Source organism: Nipponia nippon, unplaced genomic scaffold (genome assembly GCF_047370975.1).
Source record: "Nipponia nippon isolate SJK-2023a ecotype South Korea unplaced genomic scaffold, ASM4737097v1 scaffold_24, whole genome shotgun sequence".
Classification (NCBI taxonomy): Eukaryota; Metazoa; Chordata; class Aves; order Pelecaniformes; family Threskiornithidae; genus Nipponia; species Nipponia nippon.
Window position 1 is genome coordinate 6,152,800 of NW_028262341.1, and position 19,847 is coordinate 6,172,646.

General features: G+C 42.4%; 1 protein-coding gene across 6 annotated transcripts in view; it reads right to left on the reverse strand.

Annotated features, from left to right (window-relative positions):
- The window catches only part of ARB2A (ARB2 cotranscriptional regulator A), a 265,848-nt gene that overhangs the window by 10,683 nt on the left and 235,318 nt on the right, over window positions 1–19,847 (reverse strand). Inside the window, exons 12-13 of one of the 6 annotated variants that reach the window (XM_087761457.1) lie at window positions 9,695–9,751; window positions 9,517–9,610 (exon numbers count right to left, since the gene is read on the reverse strand). The exons of the other annotated variants lie outside the window; for them this stretch is intronic. Of the exons in view, the coding sequence (XP_087617583.1) occupies window positions 9,735–9,751 (17 nt within the window). The 3' untranslated portion in view covers window positions 9,517–9,610; window positions 9,695–9,734. Of the gene's footprint in view, window positions 1–9,516; window positions 9,611–9,694; window positions 9,752–19,847 lie in introns of those variants that run through there. 6 annotated transcript variants of the gene reach the window in all.

Below are 19,847 nucleotides of genomic sequence, written 5' to 3' on the forward strand. Positions count from 1 at the left end.
TTTCTAAGGGAGAAGTCATCATTACTGTGCCTTTGCAGACTGCGAGGCTCAGCTGAGACCGGTGGCAGCACCAGGAACAGACGTGAGCTCTGCCAAGCCCAAGGCTGGAGCTCTGCTCAGCGAGCAACACTGCTGATGCTAACAAGCACACAGCATTTAAAAAATGTATTTAAACACATACAAAATGTACCGCAGCAATACCTGCAAGTTAATTTAATTTGAAATACCAAAGGGTGGATTTTAAAATCTGAGTTTATTCCAAAACCCTGCAGCTTTTCAGTGTTTATAGGGCAGAGACCTGAAGTGTAGCCCTCTCTGGCAAGCTCTGTTAACCTGGGAGAGTGCTGCTTATGTAAGTACTTTCACTGATGACGGCAGGATCAAACATGTGAAAGGACCTGGCTCTTAGAAAATAGCTACTCTTTGCAATGGTGTTTTATGATTTTTCATTCCTAAGTAGTAATTGTGCCATCAAACATCTGGATGGAGAATTAATTATTGGAAATAATTCAGAAAATGCTGATGTCAGCTTACTTCAGTGAAGAATATCACAGATTTTTAAAAACCACCAAGCAAGTGAAATTATGTAAATCACCTGAGGAACAGCTGTACCAGCAGCATGAGCATTAACTGACCCGTCTTTGGCACTTCCCAAAAACACAGCAGCCAAGGCGACGCTGTGGAAATGGCAGTGCCTGCACCCAGAGCAGCTAGGAAGGGCACCGACACTAAAATCCCATCTTATGTGATGGCAGAGACACCCCATCTAATAAAGATGGAAAAAGGCCCTTAAGCACTAGCAGGATAAGCACAGATTTGCAATTGCAATAAAGCAATTTTAAAGTAAAGCAGCTGAATATAGTCTTCTCCCCTTTCACACCAGGAGCGGAGCTTGGAGACTGGCGTGGATGTCAACATAGGCAATTGTGGAAGTAGAGAAGGACCTTTCAGATACGGGAACAAGCCTGTGTCTAAGGAACAAACTGCAATGGGAATGCTCATGGGGCGTGAAGCACTGCAGCAAACGCCCAGTGTTTTTATGATTTCGGCAACAAGCTGAATTCATACATTGTAAGCCTTTAATGAATAAATTAACTCCCCCCCCCAGTGGAAAATGTGTATAATATTCTGCATAAGGAACATTTCAAAGGGATTTTTTTCCCCCTGAAATTTCTGCTTGGACTATAGAGCCCTGTTGTATCTGTGTAGGCAAAGGATTACAGTCAACACAAGCCCAGAGTATTTTCATAGGTACAGGAATGGTATTCACTAACCTGTCTGTTTCATCTTATGACTATTGCCTTTGGCTGGCCCCAACCTAACCCAAACCAACCCAGCCTAAGCCAACCCCTCCAACGTGCCATTGGCACCATCCATCTTCTGCCCGGTCCTCTGGTGCAGGGCACCCCTGGAAGGGCACTTCCCCCTGATTTTCCTTCAGATATTAACTTTGTGATGACTAAGAGGGAAAAAACCCAAGTAGCCAGGCACTGCCTCTGCAATGCCGGCTTTGCTCCTGGGGGAAACCTAGGCAAAGCTCATCTGCACCTGGTCCTCCCCTCCTGATGGCTGCTGCTGCAGTATGGTGTAAATGGGGTGAGCAAAGGGAGGGCTGAGATGGGGCTGTCCCCCTGCTCTCCTGCAACAGCTGGACACATTCCAGGTGCCACCAGCTGCTGAAAAGGACTCACCCCCTTACATCAAGAGAGGTGAAACTTAACAGCCTAAACCCAAGTGATGTTGAAAATCCTGATTCAGCTGCTCACCACTCCCCGAGGTGTCTAAGCACCACAGACACCTTAGCTCCTGACCTTAAAGCTTACGCCTTATTACAGTATTGCTCCTGCATATGCTCAGAAACACCTCAGGTTTGACAGGGCAGATACTTTCACAGGTCTCAGGCAGATAGAGAGTCGTCGTCGTCCCCCCCCGAGTAGGTGTGCAAGCCTCAGGGGAAAGAATGCCCTCTTCACTCCTTCCCAAGGCTTCATTTACACCAAATCTGTTCCCACTCCTTGCCCATTTTTCTTCCATCTGGGACTTCTATTTCTCCAGGACATCTACTTCTCCAGTACATCTACTTAGAATCTTAGAATCACAGAATCGTTAAGGTTGGAAAAGACCCTTAAGATCATTGAGTCCAACTGTTAACCTAGCACTGCCAAGTCCACCACTAAACCATGTCCTCGAGCACCACGTCTACCCTTCTTTTAAATACCTCTAGGGATGGAGACTCAACCACTTCCCTGGGCAGCCTGTTCCAGTGCCTGACAGCCCTTTCGGTGAAGAAGTTTTTCCTAATATCCAACCTAAACCTCCCCTGGTGCAGCTTGAGGCCGTTTCCTCTCGTCCTATCGCTTGTTACTGGGGAGAAGAGACTGACACCCACCTCGCTACAACCTCCTTTCAGGTGGTTGTAGAGAGTAATAAGGTCTCCCCTCAGCCTCCTCTTCTCCAGACTAAACAACCCCAGTTCCCTCAGCCGCTCCTCGTAAGACTTGTGCTCTAGACCCTTCACCAACTTTGTTGCCCTTCTCTGGACACGCTCCAGCACCTGGATGTTCTTCTTGTAGTGAGGGGCCCAAAACTGGACACAGTACTCGAGGTGCGGCCTCACCAGTGACGAATAATACTTCTCCAGGACACCCACTTTTGAATTCCTCCCCCACAACTTGCCCAGCTTGCAGCTCTTGCCCACCACCACCCTGATCCTGTTGCATCTCATCCACCCACCGACCCCAGCTCTCCTGTCCTTGTGGCCCACCAATTTCTGCCTTTTGCTGACTTTTCTTCACCCTGTTGCACTCTCCACCTCACTGCTACTGTGTCCATCTAGTCTCTCCTCACCAACACCTTTGTCTTCCAGTTGCTGGCAGTAGCCCACCAAACACATCTTCCCTCTCCATATTTTATTCTTTCTTAACAGGATGAGAAAGTCCCAGATCTGGCTTCGTCAGGTATTTAAAAAAGCTGGACACAGGCTGCACCTACTACCTAAGTGTAGTGTTGAGGGCAGAAAAAGAGGACACATCCGTGAAAATGCAGCAGCCCTACCCTGAATGATGAGAGAAATGAGGAGTTGCTCTTCTAGGTGAGAATGATGGTTTCATGGGAAATTCAGTACATTTTTTAGGGCTAATGGAAAGGAAACATGTCTGAGTTTGTAAAATGCCATGGAAGATGGAGATGGGCCATAAGAATATGAACACCAAGTAACAAATGGAGTTAAAAATTCAGGTTTTGGGAGTCACTGACAGACTGGTCATTCTGATAAAATTTTAATTCTGTCAAGTAAGTATACAGAATTTCCTGGAAAAAGATGCAAAAAAAATTGGCGAATTTGAAGTGTGGATAACCCTTGTCCACTTGCTATAAGTCATGTATGGCTAACCCATACCAGATACATTTTTCTCATTTGCGTTTCATCAGCTGCTGTGTATATATGTACAGAAATACATATTTACACACACATATACACCCTGTACACCTAAGACCTATATGACCCACTTACAGAGTCTGCATAGCTGTATTTAGTGAGAAAGATGGCAAGAAGACAGTGCTGTTTCACCAGTGAATTTACACCGATATAGTGAGCATTAACCTTCTTTTATTAGTGTGACCTTTGCTCGTCGTTGCTAATGAACATTCTTGAAGAAGGCAGGTGATTGAACCCCAACTGCGGGATTTTATGGACAATGATCATTGTTGTGGGTCAAGTACACCTGTGCTGCAATCATAAAGTTAATAACCTCTACAACAACAGCTTTACATGCGGCTGTCTCAGAAGAATGCCATTTCTGTAACTCACAGCCTTTGGAGATGCTATTTATAATTTATACCCAATCTGAAGCGCAAAGATTTTTCTCTCCTGCAAGTCACGGTAATCAATACAGGTCTGCACCTATTACAGCCCAATGAGGTGAAGTGTGCAGCAAGGATCAGCTGTGCCGGGCAAATGCCGTGGCTCATAAACATGGCTTTGCAAAAGAGCCTGTCTCCAGTGGCCGTTCCCAGCATCTATGGTGGGAGAGCAAAGAAAGGGGGAGATAATCCTTTGTAAGGGTGCCATCACAGCTGCTTAGTGTCGCAAACTAAATTAATTGCATATTTGCCTCAGAACTACTGAGAAACTTGAGGCTTTTTGGTGCATTGCATGGATTTCAGGCTTCTGCACCCTAATTCATAACACATCAAGACTTAATGCAGGATACTCTGAAGCTCCCATATCATGGAAACCAGCAATTTAAGACTAAACACTAATTTGCAAAGGCTTTGCACATGTGAATTACACTAAATTTAACTAAGCTGGATAATATCACACTTCCTGTGACTTAACCTCAGAGATGCCATTAGAGGGAGAATTTGAGATTAATGACCATAAAGCTGCATTTCACTCCCTGCTTAACCCTCCTCCTTGCCTCAGCAAACAGCAGCTTTCTGTGGAAGTGCTCAACATGTTTCCCTTATGCACCTGCCTTGCTTCCTACTTCTTCCAAACACCATCACCAAAAATCAGCCACGGGTGATGTTTGGGATGCAAGGGTGGCAAGCCAGCCACGTGGCGATGAGTTTGAGACAGGCATCAGGTGGGGGAGGAGGTGAAGACTGGCATCGCAGCAGCAAAGTGAGGCTCAGGCAGAGTGAAAGCAGCCGTAAGGCAGACAGGATGAGAAGACACGTTGCGCGTTGGGATGAGTTGACCTCCGCCAATGCCCCGCCTGACATCCCTGTCTATGGGAGTCAGACACACAAGCGTGAGCGTGGGAGGTGGGTCTGCCACCAGCAGGAGGAAGAACTCAAAAGTCTGGGATAAACATGAAGGGAAATATTAAGTTCACGATAAGGAAAAAAAAAACAAACCCAACCAACCAAACCCTTAAGAGCAGGGGATGCTTACTGTGGTTTGCACGTGTGATTGGTGGGTCCCCATTGCTGAGCTGAGGCTGGAGAAGGCTCAGCGGGACCCAGGAACCAGCAGGATGAGGGACAGATAGGGGTTTCTCCTGGAGGAACTGCAGATAACGTCCTGCCTTGCATCCACAGGAAAAGCACAACCGGACAGAAAGCAGCCCCAAAATCAGGATCTTTCTGCTAATCCAGTTTTAATTATCCAATTGCGGAGTGGCAGAGTTTTTAGCCATTTCATTTAACCATTGCAATAATTAAATAGGCTCCATTTGGAAGACCGCATTTATTCCAAAATAAGGATTGATTCACTATTACCCTTTAAAACAAAACAAAACAAAACAGAACAAAACAGAACAAAACAGAACAAAACAAAAAACAAAACAAAACAAAACAAAACATCAAGGTCCAAAGCTGTATCTTCAACCTAACACAGTCATCTCAATGTTGAAGAAACAATTTATGATCTCCCTACCAGCCAGAGAGAAAAAAAACCCCAAACACCCAAAGACAGAAACCAATGAAGCTTAATGACCTTGGTGCATTTCCACATGCAATTTTAATTTCAAAATACAGTCCTGATCTAACAACTGATCTTTCCATGTGGAGACTTCCAGCAGAACCAATGCTGCTAAGTCAGACTGTGGGGCTCCTGGAGAAAGCAAGCAAGATCCCTCGTGTCATGATAGAGATCTTTTGCCAAGCATTTAGTGGGTTCTGAAGAAAACTTTAGTCTCTCCCAGCTAGAAAGACGGTAAACCTCGGGAGCTGGAGATGGAAACGCAAGAACCTGCCAGGAAAGTATATTTGGAACTGGAAGAGAGATGAAATATTTAAATGAGTTTCAAAACTTGGTGATTCAAATTATTTTCTTTTCCTTACGTTGAGAATCTCAAGTTTTTTTTCATAAAATTAGAACAAAATGAAAAGAAGTTGTCGGGGTAATTTCTCTCTGAAGAATCACTGAACTGGAATTATGTCATCTTGCATTAAAATTATCAGTTATTGCCACAGTTGGCCCACAAATATTATATTAAAAAAGCAGGAAGAAAATCACTTACATACATTTGGGGAATTCTTTTGTTTGTGCCCCGTGCATATCTTTTAATACTTATTGCTCCAATTTGGCTTGGTTTGTCTAAACCACCGTAGGTTGTTTTTTCAAAACAAGTTTAAAACAAACTGTTGATATATTAGGGAAAAAACTGCATGGGGAAAAACAAGATTGAGGTGGGAGCTGAAGTTAGGCTAAATGAGAGCGATATCAGCATGCAGAAATGCACAGACAAGCACAGTTTGACAGTCACTGCTCATAAAAGATCCTGCAACGAGTTAATATGAAAACTCAGTCTCCTGTAGAGGGAAGTTAGAGGGGAGCTCATATATAAGCACTTGAGGAAAACTTGCACTGTGGCTGGAACACATATAGCACATTCCCCGTTAGTCTGGGGATAAATGAAATGTTATAACCACAATATATTGCCGTATTAAATTAAGAAAACATTTTTTTTCCAGTCTGTTGTGAAAAGAGAAAAATCTATGACTGACTAAAAAGCAAAGAACTTGCAGTCAACAACATCCCCATCTGTTTTGACATGTTTTTCAGCTCCAGCACCAGAATGACACAAATGCTTTGCATTGGTATCTCTGTAGCTGTTACTTTCCGCAGGAACTCCATGGAGTTTTTGCAGCACCGATATTAAAAATTTTCATGTGTTTCACTATCGCTTTTCCAGGTCTGCATTCAGACACACCAAGAGCCTCTGAGCAAGGAAGGAGTGTGAACCAAGGGCACAGGGCATTGTAAATACAGGGTTTGCTCCTGTGCAGATCTCTCCTTCGTGAAGTTGGGGAAACCAGCAGCCAGGCAGCTCATGGAGCTTTGCCCCATGTTGAGGTCTGTGGACCTGGGCGTTTGCAACGGGAGGATGGGGAGGAAAGGTCTGGGAGGAACAGGTCCGGGAGAGAAGATTTACCTCTTCTCCCCACAGAGAGCTCACACACCAAGGCAAAAATACAGCTGTATCACATTTCCATGGGACTTGCTTCTGTGCCAAAAAGCCTTCAGCAAAGCAGGACCACGACAGCAGCTGCAGCTGGGAGTGAAGCAGTGAAGCCTGCTCACCAGGGTTGTTTCTGCAGCTGCAGAAACCTGCACAGAGCCCTTGTGTGGAGAACACCCTGCCCTACGCTGCACATGGAGCAGATGCTCCTGCTCTTCCTCAATAAGAGAAGTGGGGAATGCAAATCGACAGCTCCTGTGGTGGAAGCGCATACCATGATTAGGCAATAGGTGGAAATGTCAGGATTTGTCCCATAAGCCTAAGTGCAGGGGTGCTGGTGGGAAATGTTTTTGCCACTGGTCTGAATGAAGAACCACCTCGTCTGTGATTATTGTCTTATTTTCTGCCTATGAGATACTAAGGATGCAGCTTGAAGGCATCGTGCTGCTGAACTTGCACAGTGCTGACTGGGCTGGACTTCTAACGTGTGTGCAAGTATTTCAATTAAGTTTCACAACAAAAGAGGGTCAGTACAAAAAAAACCCCAGCAAAACCAATAAAATAAATCTGACAGGCACGCTTAGCAAATCAACTAGATGCAACAGCTTTGGTATGGCCTGAGAAGTGATAAAACCAAATGCTTCCTTAGCACACCCATTACTTAATGTGGATTTCTGAAATACGAAAAGTAGATATTTTTTAATTGGGTTTAGTATCCCAAATGGGTCATGGAGATATTCTTATCTGACTTTTGTGTACAATGCAAATAGGTCCTCTGTAGTTGGGGATCTCAACAGTTCCCTTTAAAAAGGCTTGGTTTCAGTTGCTTATAAATTTTGCCAAGCTAAGTATTTGGGATGAAAATTCCCATGCTCTGTCTCTGCCTCAGGCTGATTATTATTATTTTTTTATGTTTCAACTAAAAGGATTTAGTCACTTCAGGAAATAAGATTGAGGAAAAACATGTTTTGCCCCTGTTGGGGAAAAAAAAAACAAGAAAAGAAAAGAAAAGAAAAGACAAGAAAAGAAAAGAAAGCCTTACAAGAATTTTGCTGAGCAGCTCCTGCGTCTCTATTCTTCACAGCAATAGTTTGAAATTTGGAAGGTAGGGTCCCTGTTGTCCTTTTGCAGTTCCCATGAAAAACCACCCAGCTTTTTGCCTAGTCACAAGCCTTTGAAAAGTCTCATTTGCATACGCTTAGCACAGAGTCCCCAGAATTTGGCAGCTGAACTGGCCAAAGACTCCTCTGAAGATGCTATTTGCAACAGGCAAGCTCCAGCCCAGGGCTGATGGGGCTGAGCCAGACTTTTTTATGCCAACTGCTGCTCCCAGATGCTGCAGGCAATTGTGGCATCAGGCACAGGAACTAAGCGCAGGCAGCAGTCTGTCCTGGGCTACAAATGCAGGCAAAACAAGGGGACAAGGGACAAAACGCAGCCTAATGGAAACAGAGAGTAAAACTAGTCCTGGGCGAGTAGAGAGAAGAGTGGACCAAGACAGGAGATTGACCATGCAAACAGATCACAGAGAAGAGGCATGGGAACACCAAGGAGGTGGGTTTGTAGGTGAAAGAAAGACCTGGAAAAGCAGGAAACTGGCTGCAAAGGGAGGTTGGGATGTAGAGATGAGGGACAGCAGGCAGTCTGGACACAGCAGGAACAGGAGGGCAGACATGGAGGGGAGGAGAGGCAGAAAGCTTGGAGACCACAGAGGGTACGCAGCTTTCCAAACTAGCTGAGAGCAACTTTCTGGAAGACTCATTCTCTCTGAGCAAAGACAAAACAGACTGTCTGGGTCAGTGCTTCGTTTTCCCTCACCTGTGGTTCATTGAGAGGGTGACAATCTGCTACCCTAATACTCTCAGCTCCCTTACCTCACTTCACCAGCCCACATGTCTGAGCCCAAACTCTGGATCTGAAATTTCCACCTCTGCAACTGACCTGCAGCAACAGAGCATCACATTATAAAATTTCCCTTCTTTGTCTTACCATGGTTAAATAAAACAAATTACACACAGAAAACAACATTGAGAGAATATCTGAAGCACACACACTGAAGGGACAAGTTAAGGACACTCAGTTTAGTAAACGCCAGAATGGCTCAGGGGCGAAACTGATGGGAATGGTGCTTATTGGTGCTGCTCTGGTACAGCTTTTTGTCTATATTGTGTAGGGTTTTGAGGTGCCCTTGAGGATCACTTGTGTGTTTTTCCACCAGGCTCCTCCTCTGACCTGCAGCTATCAGCTGGGAGTAGAGAGAGCTGGTCCAAAGACACTGGGCTTTTGCAGCAGAATGTGAAATAATTTCATTTATAATGCAGTACAATGACCAAATGAAGGAGAATGTGATACAGCTTGGATATGGGAAACTCATGTAGTACAATGCTATGAAACATATCTTGGCCATTACATGGGTAGTAAATGAAATTAAGTGTTGGGATTAAAAAACCCCAGGTATTTAAAGCAAAAACTAATGACTATTTTAAAGAACATCAATAGGGAAATAATCTCATTAAGGGAAAAATCCTTTACGGAGTTCCCAAACTCCAAGGAGGGTTTTTTGGAGCATCTGCAGGCAGAAGTCTCACTGCAAGCGATGATCTTTTACCACTGAATCCCTTGCAGTTGAGCTGGCTCTCTGATCTTTGCCAGTGGAAAGGCACCGCTCATGTGGTTTCTTACATCCAAAGCTTCCAGGTCACCTAAACAGCCAAAGAAGAGCAAAGCTGCCTCTAATGGTCAGTCATATTTACTAACCTACGAGTCATATTTTTATCTTAACCTACCTGATGGTAACTGTTATTTCAACCTGAGAGTGTAGTTGCATTATGCTGTTGTGATCACTGTAAAGAATGAGAGATAACACAGAAATAATAATTTGTTATGGAAAAATAGATGAATGAGGTACACAACAAGGCAACTGAAAGCTTTGTGTTTCTATTATTTTGCTCCTTCTTCATGAGATGATGACTGCCAGTAATTTGAAGAGATCATGAATCCTTTAATTACATTGTGTGCACCAAAGGGATCACCCCTGTAGACATTTAAGTGAGGCAACCTTTGTTTCATAGTGGTCTGTTATTCTAGTCTCCTACCTGCTACAAATAAACCTCATGTCAAGCCAAAATAATTGGCTTCCTGCAACTTTTTCCTAAGGTGGTCCACCAAAAATTCCTGAAGCATTAGCATCTAAACTAGTAGAAAAGCTGAGTAACACCTGTGACGGGCTGAACATGCCAGTCCCAATGGACATCACAGGTCATCTCAGTCTGGGGATGCACAAGCCATGGTTCTGCAAATCTAGTGGCACAAGAAAGGAGCTGCAGAGCTGCACTCGCTGCAGGGGACAAATTGCCCTTGAAGGACACAACATACATAGAAGTATAAAATACAAAATGTTTGTACTTTGTCATTGTTTGCTCTAGCATGAGCTTCAACTGGTCTGTCACTGTGCAGAGTAGTGGGTAACATTAATCAATAACAACTTTGAACACTTCATACATTGTTGGAGCTAAGAATGGCTGGACACTAAAAGCAATATTATTCTGTAATCACATCACATCCATCTGTAGACTCATCCCTGAAGTTTGCTGCCATGGCATTAGTCAACAGTTACTTATTTTTCAAGGTTTGGTTAACAGAACAGTGAAAAAAGATAATGAACAAATGAAAAAAACAGTATGAAGAATCATACAAGACATCATAAATGTAGCAATGGCAGTTTTAATGAAAATCCTATAGGAAGGAACACTGCATCTAAATTTTCACTTTGTACGATGCCATGATGCCATGATGTATAATGAGTTACTTATTTTGGAACGACAACCATGCACTGTTTCTTTTCCTTGCTTCAGCTGTTAGCACATACATTTCTGTGCTAACATGATAGTATTCTTTGAATGAGATAAAAAGGAAGGGTGACATAGCCACAGGCCACTCAGCAGCAAGCAAAATCAATTACCCCCAAACAACAATTTAATTGATCAATTTCAAATACAGAAAATCTGCTGAGTCCAGCCAAGTCATAACAAGCTCAGTTTCAAAAGTGGGTACCTAATACTCACACAAAATATGTAACAAGCCAGGCAAATTACAAAAGCATTAATCTGCCCAAAGAGGCAATCACCTGTACAAACATTCACATTCGCCTGCATATTTACGGCAATTATACTGCTCATGCATCATGTTACCATTCAGATAACACAACACACGTTGCGCACACTTATCCATGTTTTATGGCCAATATCTTTTAAATATTACCAACTACTGTTTGTTGCTCTGTTTACTAGTGCCATATCATAACACACCTCCTGGACTTGACAATGACAGATGTTGCTGTACATACTCACAGGAGTATTTTTTGCTCACCACCACAGGATGCCATACCTTTGCTCTGTGCAGTACAAGAACTGCTAATGCCCAAATCCCAATTCTTAGTGGCTCTGAACTAGCATAATGTTATAGCACCTTGATTTATTCCAGCTGAGAGTCTTAACCCATGCACCTACCTGTACCCTTGTAATTTCATGAGACACTAGGGAAGGAAAATACTGTCTCTCCTGGCATTGGCATATATGCATATGCCCTAACAGACAGTGCCCTGGTGTGCATCAGCCTCTCAAGTATTTGGTAAAAGCTCTCCAATTACTGGTCAGATTTTCAGGACAAGAACTCTTCCATTTCCTTTGTCTTGAATACAAACTGGGCACTAGCATAAACATTTCTCTCTTAAATAGCTAGATCCCACATATTTAACACTCTAAAGCTAGAAACCAAGCAGCTAACCCATTATAGAAAGCCAAATGTGCACAAGACACAAATTAGTTTGTTGAGTAACAGTCACTGGGCTTCACTGATTGTTTTTGGATTTTGCATGTTCGTCCCCTTCAAAATATCTTCCCCCAAATTTGAAGTAATGTCATTAAATAGCAGACTGCTTGGCAGGCTTCTCAGGTAATAGGCAGGTAACAGTGAATTTTCTTTAAAAGGCTCATGATATGTATGCTGATACAAGACTTATTTTTACTTGATGTGGATAAAGTGTGTGAATAAGAGTGTGAAAAATCTGAAGCCAGAATAAAAACAAGACTAAAAAATTTGGCTTTTCACTCTTTAAAAATAAATACTGGAAAAGTGTTTAATAAAATGGCCAACTTTGCAATCCGTATAGCCCACCCCTGTAGCCTCTTCAAAGAAAACAAAGATAAATCATTACACAAGTAGCAACATAAATCTGTTCTTCTCTGGCACTTTTGCTAAGAGGAATGTTTCAGCCATGAATTTGTAACAAGTTTTAACTATGAAATGATGAAAAGCTGACACTTTCACAAAGCTCCAGCAACAGAGAAATACTCCACATCAGGTAGCAGTGCTCAAAGCCACTGCTTTTTGCCTTCTTTTACATGTGGCATGGTTCATGACTCTACAGTCATGGGGATCAAATGTCCTATGAATTCCTTGGGATTTATCTCCTTCACCTGGAAGCGTGACATGGAGCATGGTACTGGATGATGTAGATATTCTCCCTTCAGTCCCATCTGTTTTCATTTATGATGTTAAAATAAAACCAGCAAAATTCTTGAACAGTTATGCCATGTCCCAGATCCTCTTAAGAGGAACAGGCCAAAGTCAAGCTTGCTGAGCCATACCCCAACCAGAATCCCCATGGTTTTATAGATTTAAGTAGCTTAACATTATTTCAGTGTGCCACACTGTCACAAAGGGGCATTATAAGTGTTAAGGTTGTCAGTCTGCTGAGCTATCAAAGATTAGTTCATGTAGAAATGTATCAACATCCTTCATATAAAGCTAATCAAATTTGAAATTACTGACATGTCACCTTGAGGAGGAATTTGATTTATTATTTGCAAAGTAATCCAGAAAACAGTGAGATGCACAGCTATAAGAATTACTGTTACACTGACTTTGTGACATTACATTAGTTCTATTGTTACTTTTGTGCCTTCACTAAATAATTATAAACAACAAAACTTTCTTTGTGCCATTAAGTTGCATGAATGTGAAATGCGGCTGCTTAAAAGTAATAACTCAGCTCAGATCTAAAACTGCACAAGAGCTGTTTGCTATTAATTAATGATATGTAATGGAAAGCATAAAATTGTGTGCAGCCATTCTTCCCCTTTGTAATGGTCCCATACTTAATGGGGAAAGTTGCCAAAAGTCATTTTAGCTCTATGACCTCCCTTGCTTGTTTCTCCCCACTGGGTAGCAGGACCTGCTCCAGTGGGATCAGATTTTAAATGTCATGCAAATAGCATGCAAATTTTTAAATGTCATGCAGTTTAAGTGCATACATAATTTGTAGCATATTTACTTATTTGTGCTCATAAATCACAACGCCTGCAAACACAGAACAGGTGTGCAACATTTCTCATGCACAAATGTACGTTAGGCCCATCCGAAAATCTGCCTGCTTTTAACTTTACATCAGACACATGACTTGGCTTTGTCTTTAAGATGAAGACAATGTAGGATCCCATTCAAAAAAGTCACACACATAGTTAACTGCGCTGCAATAGTCATTCAATCTGTATCATAATTTAACACACAGCACTCACGTACGCCATCGATTAAGTTCTCTGAAGTAAAGATTTATTTTTAGCACTGATATTTGCTCCTTGTTGTTATGTATAGTTCTGTACGTACATGAATGCATGTTTACAGCACAACGTAAATAAGAATTCTGCATTTGAGATCAGCTCTCCTGGTAAGTAAATGACTATGCGTATAAACAAATCTGTTCACTACCTTCAAATATTTTTATTTGTCATATAATTATATTATATATATATCCTCACAGATGTATAAAATATATTCTTAGGAAAATTGCCACAGAATGTTGTTGCTTATATTAAGTAAATGGTATATTTGTGTACTATGCTCCATACTTAAATACATGAAGCATATTTGTATACATATAGAACTGCCAAATATTTCACTTCTGTTACTATACAAACAGGTTGATATTACTGAAAAAATCCATCCCTCTACTAACTTTCCTGAGTGTTTTTGAGACTGGGTTACCAACATACCTTTCAGAAAATGTGTTTTTTTACTGATAAGACTACATCACACTAGAACTAAGGATACTATACAGCTAGGCAGGCATGCAGCTAAGAACATAGCTTTTACCAATCCAATTAAATCAAGACTTATTCAAGCTGTAGCCTTCACTGCTGTCATTAGCTGCTGTCTCACAGTGTCAAATGCTCCACCTGAATTCCTACCTGGATGTAACCTGCCATTTCCCTATGGCGGTTCATTCTGGGTATTACCAACTAAATTTTTGGACCAAGTTACCAAACCTTTCCTTTCCCAGCTGCTGAATGAGAGCTAGGATGCAAGGTGTCCCTTCTTGTGTTTCATCACCAAACCCCATGGCACAGACCAGAGGTGCCAGGCAGGACCAATAAAATGAACTGGGGAAGTATGCAGAAGGTAAAACGAAACTGTGAAGAACTGTTTTTTTACTATATTCTGAATTTTCTTCTTATCTCCAGTGTGGGCCTTGCTAATCCATAAAAAGAGACAAAAAGTGCACTTACTGGTGGCTTTGAAGACAATTGCTTCTAACTACATCGATAAGATTAAGAGGAAACTTAGATTCTGAAACTGTGGGAATTTTCAAAATGGAATTTAAATAACTAAAAGAGTAACAAGGGATGCGAGGTGAATTTCAAAATATTAGTGTTAACAACTTTCTTTTTTTAGACAGGTTCTCTCTGGCAAATAAAGCTGTTAAGTGATTTCAATAGCATCAATATTATACACAAAAATGTGATATCATTAACAACAATGAAAAAGAAAAGCATTCTCATGGGACATATAAAACCCATGTGTAACAAGTTATACCCTCACTCTCCTAATCCAGTCTGAGCAATGTAATATCATGTTTTTAAATATATTAAAAGGCTTGCTTTCCCCCCCCCCCCCCCGCCCCCAAAAGCCTTTTAAGAAGCATTCATAACACTGTTACAAAAGTAGAAAGAAATATGTTAGCACAGACCACTTTGTCTACTGGTTATTGAAGGGAAGGATAGCCCCCAATGCCTAAGCTGAAGCTGACCTGATAGATCAAACCCTCGGGGTCTTGGATTTACATTTCATAAGCTTAACATCCTGCTTGATTTATGATTTGCCTTCTTAAACAAAGAAGGTTGTACTTAACAACTTTACTTTTGTGTGGGTAACTGTTGATCTGAAAATGGCACATAAAATGCATTTACATCAGCACTGCTAATAGGCCCATAATGATTCTTTATTATGTTTCAGTGAAAGGCAACTGAGTGACAGGTAACTGATTCTGTAGATCAAATAACTTTCTGCCACCCCCACACAGCTCCCAGCTGCTGCACATTTTATATGCCAATACAAATACAGTTGTAAAATAGACAAATATATTATAACTATGTTATTAAATGAGACACAACACAAGGTGCTGGAAGAAGCTGAGAGCCGTTCCATGCTGTGACTGGGAATTACAAGCACATGAAATCAAACTCTAAAGGGGTCTCAGTGCAAAACTAGTGCAACCCTCCCTCTGCCACTTTTTTATATAAGATCTTAGAAGTGATTTTGCTCAGATAATACCTTGTTTTTTATTCTGTAGAGGGCTGGAGAAGCCCAGAGCATGCTCTCACTCTAGGTATATCAGGTATTTAAAGCAAAGCATTTCAGCATAAAGACAGATGTGCAAAACTCCTGATACCAAAGGTTGATGGTAATGACACCATGCCGCTGCGATGCACGCTCAGCTGAAACGCTACAAAAGCCTCCCGTGTGCCGAATTTTATTTTTATGTGCTACACCATGAGTAAATAACGATAAGACATCAGAGCCTGTCTGATAATCTTTGACAACAACCCTAACCCTGTCATCGCGGCCACGGGAGAAACCGGCACGTACTCCGCCCTGACCCACTGAGCCTTTTATCTGCATGTGTACTCTCCAAGGACCGAGCAAATAAAGGGCAACTGGTAATTTACACATGAATCAACTTTCTTGGCAGAGCAGGCACCAGAGACGTCCCTTTTCTCCGCCGTGGAGAGGAAAAGCATCCAGGTCTGAGCTTGTCTCCCCAGAAATCGTGTGAGCCAAAGAACGATGCATCGGAAAACGGCAGGTCGGCAGAGGGATGCTCTTCTGGATGCCTGATAAAAAATGGCATCCACAAAGGAGCAGATGAATATTGAGCTTGAAACAGGACTGACAGCAGCAGCAAGCCTTTGTCCTATTCAAAACAGGTAATGTCATACAAACCGAAGTGGAGATACAATCCTGATAGAAGATTATACAAGATACCTGAGCGGGTATCTGTAAGGAATTCAGCCTACATTTTAATAAAGTGTGAATCTCACAGTGCCTCAGGTCTCATTTCCACCGGCCTGCAGCTGCCTTTTGAAAAGGTATGCAGATTGTCTTGGGCTTATGAGAGGCTGGACATGGGCATGCATTAGCCAGCACTGATAAAATAATCCATGAACTTTATTCGTGATGAAAATTAACCTAAAATGTTACAACGTGAAAGTCAGCTGTAAAGATAATGCAGTGCTTGCCTTCAGCCTATATCTCATTATGAACAGAAACTTTTATTGGTCCATAGGCACCGTTCATACTCTCTTCCCCATGGTTAAGAGAGGTGAAGTAGGGTACAGCACTGCTCTGTTGAACAGCCAAGATGTCAGATGCATTTCTGTAGTTTAAGCCATTGCAAGCATCATACTGCTATAAAACAAAGGCAGATGTTTTATTGCCAGATTTAGCATTTTTTAAATGTCTGTTTATGAAAACTAAGTTTTCATGCGTTGCAACATCCTCTCTACCGCTGCTGACAGTTTTCTTTGCAGTCTTAAAATGGGAAGGATAAAGCAGACTGACATCAGTGCAAAACCTGAATTAAATGCCAGAAGCTGGGTCACTCAGCACTGCACATGTTTCTTTCTCAGCATCAGCAGATAAGGCCCCTCCACTGCTACCCTCCTTGAGGAAGCCTGAACAAGGGTTTTTGGAGGCAGTGGCTCTTGCTTGCAGCTGACAAAGTATTTCAGAGAGACATATTTTCCTTTTCTGGGTCTTTTTCCACCCCACCACTGATCCTGCTTCCTTAAGCCCCATCCATCACTGTCTTGTCCCCACTTCTGCCACTTGTGCTAACATTTGCTCAGAAGGGCCAGGACAGATTAGAAAGGTGGGGGTGAAACTGCCATCACTGTCCATCCTCCAGGCAGCTCTTAATAACTGTAGGCACTAAACAAACACATAATAAAGCACAACTATTTAAAACAAAGAAAAAAGAAAAAAGAAAGAAGCAAGACTAGTGTGACTGATGTCATGTATTTGCCTTCTCTAAACCTGAAACTGAAATGCAAAATAAAACCTGATGCTTTCCTTCTTTATACCGCAGGTAAATTTCCTGCTCTTTACAATGACACCTTTTTATTGGGGTTATATCCAGCCTATTTTTTGTTTAACCTCTCCAAAAACATATTCAGTAGTGAGAATGCTTACACTACATGTCTTTCCTTTCTAAAACACATGAGAATAAAGATATGGTTAAAAGATATGGTTATGATTTTGCATTTCCAAAAGAATTTTATGAGAGTGACATAGGCAAACAGACCTCCTGAATCTGATTTTTTTAGTACTTACATTGTGATACACAGCTTTAAAATAATGATATAGGTTGGATATGCATTCATTTAAATTTAATAGCAATACAGCTAATATCAGATCTGAGTTTATCAGTGTGGTGCATTTTCTGTGAGTAGGGTTTGACTAGATGCCAATGATTTTTGAACTATGTAGTGAAGCCAATTAGCTCTAAGAAATAAACTGATACTTCTCTCTAGTGTCATACTAACTGCTACAGTATGAATTATGCTGCTGATAAAGATATTGCTATGAGCCAAAACATAACTACAAAGACTTAATCAACTTGCAACATTTACATAATCATAATAAGAAATTCAGCTTTGAAAGAGTTGCGTTTATGTTGCTAAACATATGTCTTTAACGGACATTGAAGACAAAGGCAAAAATCCAACATAAACCACAGTTTTTTTTCATTGTCACGAAGTCTCATGCTCTCTCTCTATTTTCTGGGACTGACATTTGGCTCACGTTGGCTGACACTGTTGTGTAAATCCTGTGTAACATCCCTAAAACTGTTCTCACCCGATGCGTTAAAGCCAGCGCTGCTGCTGAGGCTCACCGACTTGACCATGGTCACTACACTGCCTTTTTCTCTGGTCCTGCCAATGAACCCCTGACCTGTAGATACTCCTCCTGAATGTTACTGTAAAGACCTTTTTTCGTATTTTGCAGCTTTGACCATGCACTCTTTGCACCATTTGCTGGCTCCACTTTCTTGATCATGTCTAACCTAAGGAAGTGGTTTCCACTTTCAGAGCCCACAGGCTTTGTCCATGCTGATAAATTAAACATAACCAGGAACATTGTTGGGCTATGCATTCAGCTGGCACCAAATGGCCCATGTCTGTTCTCCCTAAACTAAACTTTCCTCAACCCCAAAACAGGGTGATGGCATCCAGCTGCTTCTGGGGAACAGCCCCAGGGAAATCCTTGCTCCAGAACCGTGCCTGGAGACCATTCCTTGGCACAGGCAAAGGTGCACCAGCAACCATGTGAGGAGCATGAAAGCGCAGGCAGCTGCATCCTAATGCTCAGGACTATTCTCAGGCACTTTAATTTACTAACACAGACATACGTGACCATCCCGCCTGCTGCCTAACTGACCCATCTCATTTCAAACTCACTCCTGCCTCCAGTCAGCTCATTACGTGCTCCTTCAAGGACTCATGCAATTTTTTTCATAAACTTCTGCAGGCCTACTTGATTAACTTCCTTCAAGTTCTTCAATAAAGCTCTCCTTTATGCCTGCAAAGAATCAGAGTAATTAGGCTGCTGGTCCTTTTGACAACCACTGTCCCACCATACAACAGGGTTTTCTGTCCATGACTTCTTCCTTGTTTTTTAGATTTCAAAATCTGGGGGGACTTTGCACAGTGCCTACCATACAGTGCCTACAGTTACCTCCCTGTAACTCTGACTGCCTAGCTCTCTTCTTGAAGCAGAACTTGCGTCCACCTGGCTTTGCTCTCATCATAGCTCAGGTGAGTCATCTGTGTGGCTTTGCCATGCCCAGGAAGATCTCTCCATGGAGCAACTGATGCTGTGCTGAGAGAGCAGGGCTGGCTGTCCTGTCATGCAGAATTAGTGTGGAAGGGAGCTGACGAAGTGAGGTCGCATCTAAGCACCCTGGCCTGTCTCAAGCTGGAAAAAGCAGCCTCACAGGACACACACTGAAACAGTTTCCAGGGAAGTAACTCTACTGCCAAACGTGTTAAGAGGACCATGCCAACGGTAGGGCAGACCCAGTGCATGTACCACTGCCAAGGTGGACCAAGCATCATGAAGCTAACACCCAGTGGATTTGCTTAACAGGGCCAGCTGAAAACTGCTGGAAAAACACAGTCGCCAGGTTTCCACCATGAACACATCGCTGTTGATGGTGGAAACCTGTTTTGGTGGCTTACACCCTTTGACAGTCCTGTCAAGAAATCCATTTTACAGGCACCTGTAGAAGCTCTGGACTTCTTCACAGCAAAGATGGACAAGAGAAACAGAAGGGAGGTTGACATTTTGTGTTCATAATCAGGAAAGATTAAATACTGACTGTCCCTCCTGGCATGCATGTCCACAGAGGTCAAAGCCAGTGCAAGGTGTCTGTTGCTCCTCTCCCAGCACACATCCATGTGAGTTTATCTTTCCATCCTTTGACTGTATGTTCTTGCCTTGACTAGTTGACGGGAAGCTTGTACCTTGCCTTTTCTCCTTCTGCAGAAAAGCAGAGCCTGCCTCAAAAGAATCTGGGTCCCCAGTGGGAAGAGAGAGGTCCGT